Source organism: Physeter macrocephalus, chromosome 17 (assembly GCF_002837175.3).
Source record: "Physeter macrocephalus isolate SW-GA chromosome 17, ASM283717v5, whole genome shotgun sequence".
Classification (NCBI taxonomy): domain Eukaryota; kingdom Metazoa; phylum Chordata; class Mammalia; order Artiodactyla; family Physeteridae; genus Physeter; species Physeter macrocephalus.
The window spans coordinates 11,943,602-11,958,900 of record NC_041230.1 but is presented as its reverse complement, the minus strand read 5'-3'; the positions used below and the strand labels follow the sequence as shown (position 1 = coordinate 11,958,900).

General features: G+C 53.7%; 1 protein-coding gene across 1 annotated transcript in view; it reads right to left on the bottom strand.

The window, feature by feature from the left end:
• The window catches only part of LOC114483887 (AP-2 complex subunit alpha-1), a 37,130-nt gene that overhangs the window by 2,766 nt on the left and 19,065 nt on the right, over positions 1–15,299 (bottom strand). The window contains exons 5-8 of the mRNA XM_028478329.2: positions 5,710–5,839; positions 5,076–5,177; positions 3,569–3,677; positions 462–612 (exon numbers count right to left, since the gene is read on the bottom strand). Of these exons, the coding sequence (XP_028334130.1) occupies positions 462–612; positions 3,569–3,677; positions 5,076–5,177; positions 5,710–5,839 (492 nt within the window). The remainder of the gene's footprint in view (positions 1–461; positions 613–3,568; positions 3,678–5,075; positions 5,178–5,709; positions 5,840–15,299) is intronic.

Here is a 15,299-nt window from a genome sequence, read left to right as displayed (position 1 = left end):
AGACCCCCAGCCCCTCCCCCCTCAGACCCAGGGGTCCAGGTCCCCAGGCCCTCCTCCCTCAGACCCAGGAGTCCAGGCCCCCGGCCCCTCCTCCCTCAGGCCCAGGAGTCCAGGCCCCCGGCCCCTCCTCCCTCAGAACCAGGATCCAGGCCCCGGGCCCCTCCTCCCTCAGCCCCAGGAGTCCCGGCCCCCGGCCCCTCCTCCCTCAGACCCAGAGTCCAGGCCCCCGGCCCCTCCCCCCTCAGACCCAGGGGTCCAGGCCCCCGGCCCCTCCTCCCTCAGACCCAGCGGTCCCGGCCCCCGGCCCCTCCTCCCTCAGGCCCAGGGGTCCCGGCCCCCGGCCCCTTCTCCCTCAGACCCAGGAGTCCCGGCCCCCAGCCCCTCCCCCCTCAGACCCAGGAGTCCAGGCCCTCAGCCCTCCTTTCCCAGGCCAGGCTCCCTGCCCGCCAGCAGGCAGGCACCTGTCGTAGTGGATGATGAGGCTGATGGTCTCGAAGAGGATGGCGTTCTTGGCGTTGGAGTGCTGGACCTTCTTGGACTTGGGCGGCTCCTGGGCCTTGTTGAGCACGGTCTCCAGACACTCCACCAGCCGCCCCTTCACGGCCGCGTCCTCTGGGGAAACAGAGGGCAAGCCCTGGGCTGAGCTCTCTGCTGGCCCGGCCCGCGTGCCAGGGGCAGGGGCCACGCCATGGCTCCCATCCTCCAGAGGAAGAGTGCGGGCCCTGCAGCTTCAGGCTGGGTCCCCAGGTGACCAGGGGAGGCTGACAGAGGACATGACTCCAGACCTGAGCTCTCGTCCTGCTCTGTTCTAACTCCGCTGGGCCAGAGGCTCCACCCTTGGGAGCCCCCGTTTCCCCTTCCACAGCACACATGCACTTTAGAAGTCTCACAGAGCAAAGAAAGCTGAGTGCCTGAGACAGTTGCCAACTAGGAGCTCACACAAACCCCGGGAACTGCCATTCCCTCACCTGTGAGGCAACACCAAGTGGACAGAACAACTGTCAAGTGTTCTAGCAAAGAATGTTGTACCCAAATCTATCGTGAAATTCACGAGATAGAGAACCAGCTAAAGGACACAGGCAGCGATCAGCCAATCCAAAACATGGGACACACCGCAACCCAAAACTTTCCCGTTTCTTCAAAAACTGGGAGTGGGGGTGCGACTATTCCAGATGGAAAAAAAAATGACAAAGACGTAATCAGTTAATTTGTGGTCCTAGACTGTATTTTTTTTTTTTTTGGCCCAGCCGCTCCGCGGCACGTGGGATCCTCCCGGACCAGGGAACGAACCCGGGTCCCCTGCATCGGCAGGCGGATTCCCAACCACTGCGCCACCAGGGAAGCCCCTAGACTGTATTTTTTAAGCCATAAAAATAATGCTATGGACAATTAGGGCAGTTTGCTGCCTTGGGTAGCTGATGACCCCAAGGTTATTCTAAATCTTCTTAGGTGTGATAAGAGCATTGTGGTTTTGTAGTGTTCTTGATTCTAAGAAATGTTTGCGGAAATATTTTGCGGTGAGGGGTAATGTTATGATGTCTGCCACTTTTTTTTTTTTTTGTGGTATGCGGGCCTCCCTCTGTTGCGTCCTCTCCCGTTGCGGAGCACAGGCTCCGGACGCGCAGGCTCAGCGGCCATGGCTCACGGGCCCAGCCGCTCCGCGGCATGTGGGATCTTCCCGGACCGGGGCGCGAACCCGGTTCCCCTGCATCGGCAGGCGGACTCTCAACCACTGCGCCACCAGGGAAGTCCCTGCCACTTACTTTCAAGTAATTCAGCAACTGGGTGTCCGAGACAGTGAGGGAACAAGGAAGCAAATCCAGCAGAGTGGTAAAGCTCCGCTGAGTCTGGGTCGGGGGCATCTGGGTGTGGTCATTTTACTGTTCTCCCAAGTTATCCTTATGTCCAAAATTTTTCTTAAGCAAAGGTTGCAGTGAAGGCCACTGTCATGGAATGAAGGGAGAATTCTTCGAGATTAAAAGAGACTCCTGAGACTTCCCTGGTGGCACAGTGGATAGGACTCTGTGCTCCCAATGCAGGGGGCCCGGGTTCAATCCCTGGTCAGGGAACTAGATCCCACATGCATGCCGCAACTAAGAGTTTGCATGCCACATCTAAGGAGTCCACTAGCTGCAACTAAGAAGCCCGCCTGCTGCAACTAGGGAGTCCACGTGCTGCCACTAAGGAGCCTGCCTGCTACAACTAAGACCTGGTGCAACTGAATAAAAAAGAAATTACTTGGCAATAAATTGGAGCAGCCCCTCCCTGCCCAGCACTGGGTGGGGGTGGGGTGGGGGAATGGCTGCAATTCTCACAGGGCAGGGGATCAGAGTTGGTGAGGTGCTTGCCCAGGGCACACCCCAAAATTATGAGGCGGGGCTTCTAGATGCAAGAGGGCTTAGGTTCTAGCTATACCCTTCCTTACAGGATGAGAAAAGGGGCCCAGAGTGGGGACGAGGCTTCCCCAGGGCCTCATGACAAAATTCATCCCTGGCTTTCACCAGCTGGGAGGGGCCTTGGGTGTCACCTACATCATACACTCCATTACAGCGTGTGCGTGTGTGCGCGCACACACACACACAGACACACACACACAGACACACACACACACACACACACACACACACACACACGCTCGCACCCAGCTGGCTGTGAAGATTTGGGGCTACCCACCAGCTCCCTGGCCCCCAGCAGGTGCTTAGCACCCTGGCTGAATCGAAGGGCACCGGTTTATCAAGCGCCTACTGTGTGCTGAGCACCTCAGCACAGGGTCCCTCAAAACTGCTCTGTGAGGTCAGACAGCCGAGGATACAGAAGCTCAGGGGGAGCCACGGCCCACGTGGTAGAGGGAAAGGGTTTAGAGCATAGATTCAGGAGTCAGGCTCTGCTCTTCCTTCGCTGCCCCGGAAAGGCAATGTCTTCTCTCCAAGCCTCAGTTGCCCGGCGTGTCTATTTCAGGGACAGCTGCCCTCGCCAGCCCTGCTGGGGGCACCTGGACACCCCGGTGCAGTACCAGCTCACTGCAGTACCCTCCGTCCACACCAGCGGCCATGACCATGAGCAACGAGGGCATGAAAACCCCTAGCAGAGCTATGCTAACTCCCACTGCATGGCCTGGAATCGCCCCTTGACCTGCTGGGTGACCTTGGGCAAGGCCCTCCCCTCTCCAAGCCCTGGTTTCCTCATCTATAACAGATGCGATGACAGCCCCAGACATTCCAGGGCTGGAGCTGAGTCTGGTTTTGCAGGGACCCAGGCCCACAGCAGGGGAGTCAACAAACAAGCGATTTGTCCTATTGTCTGTGCTGAGCCGGGAGGACGCACTGCTCTCTGCTGCCCACCCTCCCTCAACCCGTCTCCAACAGCCTCATACAACATCCTCATCCGGGGCCTCCCAGCGTGGGCCCTGGGCTCAGCGCTGCCCCCACCGCAGCCTCGGAACAGGGGCTAGAGGCACCACCAGCCCAGCCTCAGAGGACTCCTGACGCAGACCCCCAGCACCCGGCCCCCCTGCCCAGCCATGGGGTCGGAGGCCCCCAGACTCCAGCCCGGGTGGGCTCGGCAGTACCTGGCGGGGGGTAGCACTGCAGCAGCCGCAGGAGCTTCACCGAGAGCCAGGGAGCCGGGACGAAGTAGTAGGTGTAGTCCTGGAGGTCGGTGGAGGCCGAGGAGACGATCTGGGGGCAGAGGAGGGGGGTGAGGCATGGGTGGGGGCACGGGGAGGGGTGGCTGTGACCTGACAGTTTTGTGGCGCAGAAACCTGAGGCTCAGGGAGGGTGGTGAGGAAGCCTTGGGCACACAGCGAGTGACTGGCTGGATCTGGGACTGGTCGGTTTTTCCAAGTAAAGCTGGTGTTGGGTGGGCAGGAAATCTCAGCCAACCCGATCCCCTTCTGTGAAGGGGACTCCAACTCTGCACCTCACAATGCCCTGGGCTGCCTTCACTAGCACCTGGACCCCACGGCTCCCTGGAGAGTGCTTCCTTGTGGCCCTCCCCCAACACCTGAAGCTACACAGGGACAGGAACTGGGTCTGACCCATTCCTGGGTCCCCGGGCCTACTACAAGGTCAGACACGAGAAGGGATCAGGGAAGAGGTGGGGGAATTAGCAACTTTTTTTCCTCATGGCAAACTCCTACGCCACCTTGAAAACCCCTTCTCCAGGAAGCAAGCCCCATCCTGCTCTGAGCCACCTCCATGATAGTAGGTGCCCCGCCCCCGCTGTTACTGTCTGTGTCTCCCCCACCAAGCCTGGCCCACAAGAGAATTCGGATGTGTGGTGAATGAATGAAAATACGAATGAATAAGCTGGTGTGTTGTTCTCTCTGGTTGAGAACACAGGCCTCTCTTGACCTGCTCGGGAAACATTTATATTTATTCCAAGTCTCAACTCAGGCAAGGATCACCTCCACCAGGAAGCCTTCCCGGACTTCTAGGCTGGGTGAAGTGCCTCCTTTGGGGGGGCCTGCAACGTCCTTGCTACCTCCACGACTGCACACACCGCCCCTTTTATGATAATCTGTGCCTGAGTTGGTCCTGCCGTACATCCCTCCCGTCAACAGGACAGGGAGCTCCTTGAGGGCAGGCGCGGGTCTGACTCATCCGTGTCCCCAAGTGTCAGCCCGCACAGAGCTGGGCCCACAGGAGGCCTCAGGGCATGTTCCCAGGACAGGGGCGAAAGTGGTGAGAAGAGCAGAAGAGGAGGGAAGAAAAAGCAGGAGAAGCAGGAAGAGGAAAGAGATGGGGGCGAGAAGGAGACAGACAGGAGAGCAACCTCACTTCCTGGCTGCTCATCGTGTGCCCGGCCCTGTGCTCTTTATACAGATTAATTCACAGCAGCTATGCTGTGAGGCAGGCACTGGAATAATCCCCTTTGAACACATGAGGCAAACGAGGCCCAGAGGGGTGAAGCCACTTGCCTAGGGCCACACAGCCAGGAAGTGACGGAGCCGGGATGAACCCAGCTCTGACCCTGAGTCCTTAACCACTGAGCTAGATGGTCTCTCTGGGAAAGTGAGGACCAGAGAGGTGCCCAGGGGACAGGGACGCCGCAGCTGGCGCTGATACCACACCAACCCGGCTCAGGCGAGACACGGCCAGGGAGATGCATGTCTTGAAGTCATCCGGGTTCTTCTTGCAGAGACAAGTGATGAGGCTGACAGCGGCTGTGACCACGCCCTGTGGGGGCAGACGAGTGGCAGGTCAGGGCCCTCGGGGGAGGGTCAGACAGGGGACAAGTGTCCAGGCTGTGGTTCTGAGAGTAGAGGCGCAGGAGCACTTGGGGCTGGGGTGGCCTGAGGGGTGCGCTTGGGTATGTACAGGTGTCCTGGTGGCTGTTTCATGGCTTGGGGACCATGAGGGACTGGAGCACTGGGGGTAGCGACAGAGGTCAGTGTCTCTGTGCTGGCTGGGCAGGCGATGGGGGAATCTCTGGGTGTGGGAAACAGAGGCTGGGATTTTTCTGAGGGGCTGGGTGAGTGATGGGTGTTGGGGACACTGGACAGGAACCCCGGGCATCCAGGTGGGTGTCAGTGACAGAAGTGGGGTGCCCTGGGCATCCAGGTAAGAATCAGCGCAGAGGAGGGGTCCCCAGGAATCCAGGTGGGAATCAGGGCAGAGGTGGGGGGCCCCAGGCATCAGGTGGCTGCCAAGGGCGGTGGGTCTTGGGGGCAGTGGTCCAGGGTCCCTGGGCACCAGGCAGGGGTCTCACCATGTGCTGGTCGTTGAGCAGGTGCACCACGCGGGCCGTCCACTCGCCCATGGGCACCAGGTCGGGCGAGGCCTTGTAGAGCCGCAGCAGGCACAGGGCTGCACTCTGCTTCACGCTGTCCATGCTGTCCCTGCCGGGACACAATGTGGGGTGGGAGTGGGGGGTCAGCGTGACCACGGCCCTGCACACCTCCCCCCTCCTCTCTCGCTCCTCCCAGGAAGGGTGTCCAACAAGAGGCGGAAAAAGCCCGGCAGACTCAGGAACCCATCTGGCGCTGCCCTCACTGCCCATCGGGCCTCAGTTTCTTCATCTGCAAAATGGGTTGCATCCCAGTAACCTCACGGGGTCATAGGCAGGGCCGAGCAAAATGCCAAGCGTGGCTCTGCACCTTCATTCAGTTACCGTCGACTTATTGAGCGCCTAGCGGGAACCAGGCACTGCTGTCGGCTCTGTGGACAGAGTGGTGGACAAACTGGTCCAAAGTGTGTCCTCACAGGGACTTCCCTGGTTGTCCAGCGGTTAAGAATCCGCCTTCCAATGCAGGGTACATGGGTTCGATCCCTGCTCGGGGAACTAAGATCCCACAGGCTGCAGGGCAACTAAACCCGCACACTGCAACTACTGAGCACACGTGCTCTGGAACCCACGTGCCACAACTAGAGAGAAGCCCTTACGCCGCAACGAAGAGTCTGTGCGCTGCGACGAAAGATCCCGCATACTGCAACTAAGACTTGATGCAGCCAAAAAAAAATAATAAATAAATAATCCACAGAGTATCAGATAAAGTTGTTCTTTCTTAAAAAAAAAAAACCAGTGTGTCGTCACAGAGCTTACATTCTCACCAGGGCAGCCGGCATCTTACAACAGATACCGTCCAGGTTCAGTGCTACAGAGCAAACTAGGGCAGGCACTCCAGGGATGCTATTTTGGGTTTTTGTTTTTGTTTTTTAAATTTTTTATTTTAATTAATTAATTAATTTTTTGGCTGCGTTGGGTTTTCATTGCTGCACGCGGGCTTTCTCTAGTTGCGGCAAGCGGGGGCTACTCTTCGTTGCGGTGCACAGGCTTCTCATTGCGGTGGCTTCTTTTCTTGCAGAGCACTGGCTCTAGGTGCATGGGCTTCGGTAGTTGCAGCACATGGGCTCAGTAGTTGTGGCTCGAGGGCTCCAGAGTGCAGGCTCAGTAGTTGTGGCGCACGGGCTTAGTTGCTCCGCGGCACGTGGGATCTTCCCGGACCAGGGCTCGAACCCGTGTCCCTTGCATTGGCAGGCGGATTCTCAACCACTGTGCCACCAGGGAAGCCCCTGGGGATGCTATTTGGGATGAAGGCCTCACTAACAAGGCGCCAGGTAAACAGAAAACTGAGAGAAAAGACTAAAAATCTGCACAGAATGTTCCCAGCAGAGAGAAGAGCCTGTGGAGGCCTCGAGGCAGGCAGGCCTGTGTGTGGAAGGAGCTTGGAGGAGTCTTGTGTGGCTGGAGACAGGACAGAGCAGGGGCTGAGGGCCAGACCGTGTGGGGCCTTGCAGGCCATGGTGAGGACTACGCTTTTACCCAGCGGGAGATGGAGCTGCTGCAGGTGACAAGCAGGGGAGCTATGATAGTAAGGCGACAGCAGTAAAAGCTACCACCCAGGGCCCTTCCGATCTGCTCGGCCCTGGTACAGGCACTGGCTCATTCATTTTATCTCCACAACAAGCCGAGAAAATAGGTACTACTATGGACCACTGTCCCCAGATCTGACTTATGTTTTTAAATGGTCCCTGTGCTGCTGTGTGGAGAAGAGACTGTGGAAGGCCGGGGCGGTGCGGGGGAGGTGACAGCAATAGTCCAGGCAGGAGATGACAGGAGACGACAGTGCCTCAGACCCCGCTGCAGCCGTGCAGGTGAGAAGTGGCTCTGTTCTGATACATTTTTACTATGAGGTGGTGGAGACAGAAGAGGGGACAAGATGACCCTCAAGTTTCTGACCTGAGGGACCTGGCGAGTGGTGAGACCATCTGTTGTGTGGGGACCTGGGGCAAGATGGCAGGTGGGGTGCTGAGTGGGACCCAAGTTTGATACTGAACAGATACGAAATTGACATGCTAACGAGACACCCAGTGGGGCCCTGGACCCACAGGGCTGCACGGCCTCTGGCAAGTGCCCTTCCCTCTCTGAGCCTCCAAAATGTCCTTCATAAAACGGGAACCCTACTCCCCTCTTCAGAGGAGAGGAAGCCTGTCAAACACTGTGGTGGGCTGAATAATTCCCCCCCCACCGACACGTCCACATCCTAATGTCCAGACCCTGTGAATGTGTTCCCTTACACTCAAAGGGGACTTCGCAGATATGATGAAATCAGGGATCTTGAGATGATCCTAGATTACCCAGGTGAGCCCTAAATGTAATCACAAGGTCCTTAGAAGAGAGAAGGAGGAGGATCAGAGTCAGAGAGATGCAAGGACAGATACAGAGATCAGAGAGAAGATGCTACCCTGCTGATTAAAGATGGAAGGGGGGCTTCCCTGGTGGCGCAGTGGTTGAGAGTCCGCCTGCCGATACAGGGGATGCGGGTTCGTGCCCCGGTCCGGGAGGATCCCACGTGCCGCGGAGCGGCTGGGCCCGTGAGCCGTGGCCGCTGGGCCTGCGCGTCCGGAGCCTGTGCTCCGCAACGGGAGAGGCCACAGCAGTGAGAGGCCCGCGTACCGCAAAAAAAAAAAAAAAAAAAGATGGAAGGGGCCATGAGCCACGGGATGCAGGCGGCCTCTAGAAGCTGGAAAAGACCTGGAAACAGGTTCTCTCCAAGAGCCTCCAGAGGGCACCAGTCCCGCTGACACCTTGATTTTAGTCCAGTGAGCCTCACTGTGGACTTCTGACCTCCAGAACTGTGAGAGAATCAATGTGTGTTTTAAGGCCCTAACTTGTGGTCGTGGGTTACAGTGGCCACAGGAAACTGAACAGGCACTGGGTTAGCACAGAGCCTGGCAGCCAGCAGTGTCCCATCCCAGAGGGCTGAGTTCATGGCCCGGTCAGTACCCAGGCCCCAGCATCACGAACAGCGTGAAGCATAACAGTGTTCTAGAAAGCACTCCCCAGTCTCTGGGGTCAGACACGCCTGCTTATGGGGCGTGATTTGGGGATAAGGCATTGACCTTCTCTGACTGGCAATTTCCTCCTGGGGAAAATGAGGACCCCCCCAGATTGGGGGATGAAGAAGTGAACCTGGGTATCGCAGCCTCGAGCCCAGAATGGGTCCTAGGAGTTGTCTCGACCGTCCAGACTGGGCCTTACAGTGACATTTTCCCAGAAAGGACCCAACAGCAGCACAGGGGGGGGTCCCAGGAAGGGTGGGTGCAACTGCAGGAGTCAAAGGCGAGGTGAAAAGACATTTTACTGGATGTGTAGGAGAAACATGAATTGCGTGGACATGGCGGCTCCGTTTTCTCCCGTCAGCTAGGCAGACTCGTGTGTGTCGGCCAGGCTGGGGACACGGGAGCCTTTGGGTGCCATGGCCACGGGTGGACACGGACACAGGCCGTCAGAAAAGGAGCTGGGCTACCCCTGGTCAGGTAGCTGCTGTAAGGGATGCGGACCTAGACCAGCAATTCTGCTCCCAGACACCTGCCCTGGGGAAAGGCACACACCCGTGCTCAAGGTCATGGCATAGGAAAGATCATATTAAAACCAGAAACCAGCAGAAGGTCTGCCCACAGCGGAGCTCCATGAATGGTGGTCTTTCCACCATCATCATCACAGCTCACACCCCAGGAGGCCTGCCTCTGGCGCAGGCTCGAAGAGCTTCTACATATTAACACGTCTAATCCTCAGCACAGCCCTCTGAGGAGGTGGAGTCCATTATCATCTCCGTGACAGGTAAGGAAACGCCCAGGAGAATCCCAAATAAAAGAGGAAGAGCGGGGACTTCCCTGGTGGTCCAGTGGCTGAGAATCCGTCTTCCAATACAGGGGACGCGGGTTCGATCCCTGGCCAGGGAACTAGGATCCTACATGCCGTGGGGCAACTGGGCCCGCGCAGCAACTACTGAGCCCGCACACCACAACTAGAGAGAAACCCGTGTGCTGCAACGCAAGACCCCGCATGCCGCAACGAAGATCCCGCGTGCTGCAACTAAGACCCGATGCAGCCGAATAAATTAAATAAATAAATAAATATTAAAAAAAAAAAAAAGAGTTAAGAGCGATTGATCAACTTGGTTAAGTTACACAGAGATTGTGATACTATGTAGGTAAAGTTGAAAGCTACATAATATAGGGGGGTGTGCCTGCGTGTAAAAGGACAAAACGTACATGGGAATAAGCACCATCAGACTCAGGGCACCGGGAGGAAGGCCAGATGGAGAGATGATATGAGGGACCCGAAGGGGAAATTCAACCGCAGCTGTTTTCTTTCTTTCTTTCTTTCTTTTTTTTTTTTTTTTTTTTTTTGAAACAAGGCATAATACCTTCTGACCCAGCAATTTCATGCCCAGGCAGCTCTGCAACAGAACCGAAAACAGAATTCACACAAATGCGTGCATTATTTATCACAGCCGAAAGGTGGAACCTTGGTGATGAATGGAGAAATAAATTGTGGTCCATCCATACAGTGGAATGTTATTATTGGCTCATAAAAAAGGAATGAAGCCCTGACACATACCACAACAGGGATGAACCTCAAAAACATTATGCCAAGAGAAAAGAAGCCAGACACAAAGGCCGCATACTGTGTGATTCCATTTATCTGAAATGTCCAGAATAGGCAGATCTTTAGAGACAGAGAGCATATTAGAGATTGCCCGGGGCTGGGGAGACAGGGTCTGGGGAATGACTGCTGATGGGCACGGTGCTTCTTTTTCGGGTGATGGAAATGTTCTGCAATTAGATAGTGGGGAAGCTTGAACAACACTGTAAATGGACTAAAGACCATTGAACTGTACACTTTAAAGTGCTTAAAATGGTGACCTTTATGTTATGTGAATTTTACCTCAAACTAAAAAAAAAAAAAAAAAACTACCTAAAAAAACAGTAACCCAGAGTTCCCTGGTGGCCTAGTGGTTAGGATTCTGGGCTTTCACTGCCGTGGCCCAGGTTCAGTCCCCGGCCGGGGAATATCCATAAGCCACACGGTGCAGCCCAAACCAGAACAAAACAAAACAAAAAATCAAAAACATAAAAACAGTTCCTCTGTGCCCTAGTCGCTGTCGAGGTCAAGTTCGCAGTGCTGAGAGACCAGCCTACAGTCAGACAAGCCCAGCGTGGCCCGTGACTTGGGCAGGGCCCCTTGTGTGAAACGGTGACATCACCTGTGCTCATATATGTTTGTCACACTGGCTTCTTTCTCAGCCCTCGGAGGTGCCAAGTTCTCCCCAATCAGGGTGACTGGCCACCTGACTCACCCAAGCCAATGCCAGCTGCCTGTCCTGATCTTAAAGCAACTGTCAGCAGCATTCACCATGGCTGACCACTCCCTCCTCCGTGAAAGGTTCTTCTCCAAGCTCCAAGCCACAGCCCATTCTGCATTTTCCTCCCTCTCCCTGGCCAGACTTCCACACGCTGGATCACCCCAGACCTCAGCCTTTGGTCTCTTCTCTTCCCTGGTCACATCCTGCTTGAGGGACCTCATCCGGCCGTGGCTTTAATTACCATCCACCCTGCGCTGTCCTATCTGGTGGCCCCCAGCGACACGAAGCTACCGAGCACTTGAACGGAGTGAGTCCAGACTGAGATGCCATGTGTGTAAATTACACAGTGGTTTCAAAGACTTAACGGAAAAAATATTGGATAATGTGTATGTTGATCTAATGTCAAAATGATTCTGGATGGATCAGGTGAGATTAAAATATTAAAATTAGATGGGGAATTCCCCTGGCGGTCCAGTGGTTAGGACCCTGAGCTTCCACTGCAGGCGGCACAGGTTCGATGCCTGGTGGGGAAACTAAGATCGCGCGTGCCGCATGGTGCAACAAAAAATTTTAGAAAAAAAAGTCAGTTTTACTTTTTTAAAAAAATTCATTAGTTTATTTATTTTTGGCTGCACTGGGTCTTCATCGCTGCATGTGGGCTTTTCTCTGGTTGCGCTGAGCGGGGGCTACTCTTTGTTGCAGCGGGTGGGCTTCTCATTGTGGTGGCTTCTCTCGTTGCGGAGCACGGGCTTTAGGCATGCGGGCTTCAGTAGTTGTGGCGCACAGGCTCAGTAGTTGTGGCTTACAGGCTCCAGAGCACGGGCTCAGTAGTTGTGACGCTCAGGCTTAGTTGCTCCGCGGCACGTGGGATCTTCCCGGACCAGGGCTCGAACCCGTGTCCCCTGCATTGGCAGGCGGATTCTTAACCACTGCACCACCAGGGAAGTCCCTACTTATTTGTTTTTACTTTGTCTGCTAGGCATCTCAGATTCAACATGGCCAAACCCAACTCTGGATCTTCCCCCTCCTTCACTTGGTTCTCCCCCACTCCCTCCTTCATCATTCATCCACCTGTTCAACTTCACCCCCCTCTCTCTCTCTTAAACCATATACAATCAGTACTGTCGTCTTTCCTTCCAAAACATACAGCTCTAGTAACTATTTTCTGCAACAACCTTGGTCCCAGCCGTCAGCTCTGCCCAGGACGGCAACAGACATCTCAATGGTCTCCCTGCTACCACGCTTGGCGCCCCCGACAGTCTCTAGGCTACTTGAATCTAAGGATCATGTTCTTTCATTGGTTCTGGTATATTCTTAGCCATAATCTGCTCAAACACTGCGTCTGTTATGATTCTCTCCCTTCTCTCTTTCTAGAACTCTAAACAGTGTTGTTAGATTTTATCTCCCTTGACTGTTAACCTCTCTTTTAAATTGTTCCATCACTTTGTTTCTCTGGGCTGCATTCTGATTAATTTCTCCAGTTCTTCTGCCTATTTACAATCCTTGTTTTGGTTCTGTCTACTCTGCTGCTAAACTAGACCACTTAATTTTTTTTTTTTAATTTAAATGTTGTCCATTTCTTTTTTAAAAATGCTTACACTTCATTCCATTTTTAAATTGTTCTCTTTTTTCTTGAAACATATTAAGCATACTCATCTTACATTCTGTATGAAAACTCCAATCCAACTGTTATTTTCCATTTTCTTTCTGCTGGTTCTCCCTCATGGTGCCTCGCGTCTTGTGTTTAGTGATTTTCGACTGTGAGCTACTCATGTAACTTGGAGCTTCATCTGTGGAAATCATTGAGGCCTATGGTGAAACTGGGTTTCTCCCAAAAAGACTTGTTTGCTTCTGTCAGGCACTGGGGTACTAGCAGTTTGTGTCACTTAAGCTGAAGTTTGGCTTAAGGTTCTATGGATGACCCAGGAAGGGGAAAATCGGACTGAACACCAGTGTGTGGGCTGTTCCATGCTAAAGTTCAAAAAGGATAATTTTGCTTATAGACCCTAAGGGGATTTATTTCTAGGTCACCCTCACTTTGAAGTGTGGCCTCCGGAGCCCCTGCTTGTCTTCTGTTCCCAGAGGCTATAGGGCCCCAAAACCAATACCTAAGTTCATCCAGGTCAGCAAATGCCCTAAGCAAAATCCAGCTTAGGCACTCTGCTCATCTCCCTGAGTGTCAGGCTCCTCTTACCCTGTGGCCTGTGTGTCTCCTTATTTTCTTGCTAGCTCATGAATACATTGAAGAATATTTCCTTTCCTCTTTTAACCCATATTGATAACTGGGTTTTGGGGGGACCCTCAGGCAGGAATCTAGCCCACAAGCTGCCAGAAATACAAGTCCTACCTTCTCCCACACCAGGTTGAGTGATCTTTTAAAAATACAGGGGCTGGGCTTCCCTGGTGGCGCAGTAGTTGAGAGTCCGCCTGCCAATGCAGGGGACACGGGTTTGTGCCCCGATCCGGGAAGATCCCACGTGCCGCAGAGCGGCTGGGCCCGTGAGCCATGACCGCTGAGTCTGCGCATCCAGAGCCTGTGCTCCATGACGGGAGAGGCCACAACAGTGAGAGGCCCGCGTACCGCAAACAGCTTAGGCACTCTGCTCATCTCCCTGAGTGTCAGGCTCCTCTTACCCTGTGGCCTGTGTGTCTCCTTATTTTCTTGCTAGCTCATGAATACATTGAAGAATATTTCCTTTCCTCTTTTAACCCATATTGATAACTGGGTTTTGGGGGGACCCTCAGGCAGGAATCTAGCCCACAAGCTGCCAGAAATACAAGTCCTACCTTCTCCCACACCAGGTTGAGTGATCTTTTAAAAATACAGGGGCTGGGCTTCCCTGGTGGCGCAGTAGTTGAGAGTCCGCCTGCCAATGCAGGGGACACGGGTTTGTGCCCCGATCCGGGAAGATCCCACGTGCCGCAGAGCGGCTGGGCCCGTGAGCCATGACCGCTGAGTCTGCGCATCCAGAGCCTGTGCTCCATGACGGGAGAGGCCACAACAGTGAGAGGCCCGCGTACCGCAAATAAAATAAAATAAAATAAAATACAGAGGCTTCATAAATAAATAAAAAAGTAAAAAATAAAGTAGCCTAAAAAAAAAAAATACAGGTTGCAGTGGTTAAGAATCCACCTGCCAATGCAGGGGGCAGGAGTTTGAGCCCTGGTCCAGTCTCACATGCTGTGGAGTAACTAAGCCCGTGCGCCACAACTACTGAGCCTGCGCTCTAGAGCCCATGAGCCACAACTACTGAAGCCCGCGCGCCTAGAGCCCGTGCTCTGCAACAAGAGAAGCCACCGCACTGAGAAGCCCAAGCCCTGCAATGAAGAGTAGTCCCCACTCACTGCAACTAGAGAAAGCCCACGTGCAGCAATGAAAACCCAACACAGCCAAAAATAAAAATAAATAAATAAAAATTTAAAAAATAAAATAAAATAAAAAAACATAGCCAAGCATGTCATTTACCTGCTCAAAACACACCTATTGCCTCCCAATTTCAATTAGAATAAATCCGTACTCCCCCTATTCTCTCACTTGTTCACCACAGTCAAGCCAGAGACACTACCTCTTGGTTCCTTGAATGTACAAAGCTCATGCCTACCTCAGGGCCTTTGCACTTGCTGTTCCTTTTGCTTGGAGGACTACTCCAACCTTTTTTTTTTTTTTAACATCTTTACTGGAGTATAATTGCTCTACATTGTTGTGTTACTTGCTGCTGTATAACAAAGTGAATCAGCTATACGTATACATATATCCCCATATCCCTTCCCTCTTGTGTCTCCCTCCCACCCTCCCTATCCCACCCTTCTAGGTGGTCACAAAGCACCGAGCTGATCTCTCTGTGCTATGCAGCTGCCTCCCACTAGCTATCTATTTTACATTTGGTAGTGTATATATGTCAATGCCACTCTCTCACTTCGTCCCAGCTTACCCTTCCCACTCCCTGTGTCCTCAAGTCCATTCTCTGCGTCTGCATCTTTATTCCTGTCCCGTCCCTAGGTTCTTCAGAACCTTTTTTTTTCTTAGATTCCATATATATGTGTTAGCATATGGTATTTGTTTTTCTCTTTCTGACTTACTTCGCTCTGTATGACAGACTCTAGGTCCATCCACCTCACTACAAATAACTCAATTTCATTTCTTTTTATGGCTGAGTAATATTCCATTGTATATATGTGCCACATCTTCTTTATCCATTCATCTGTC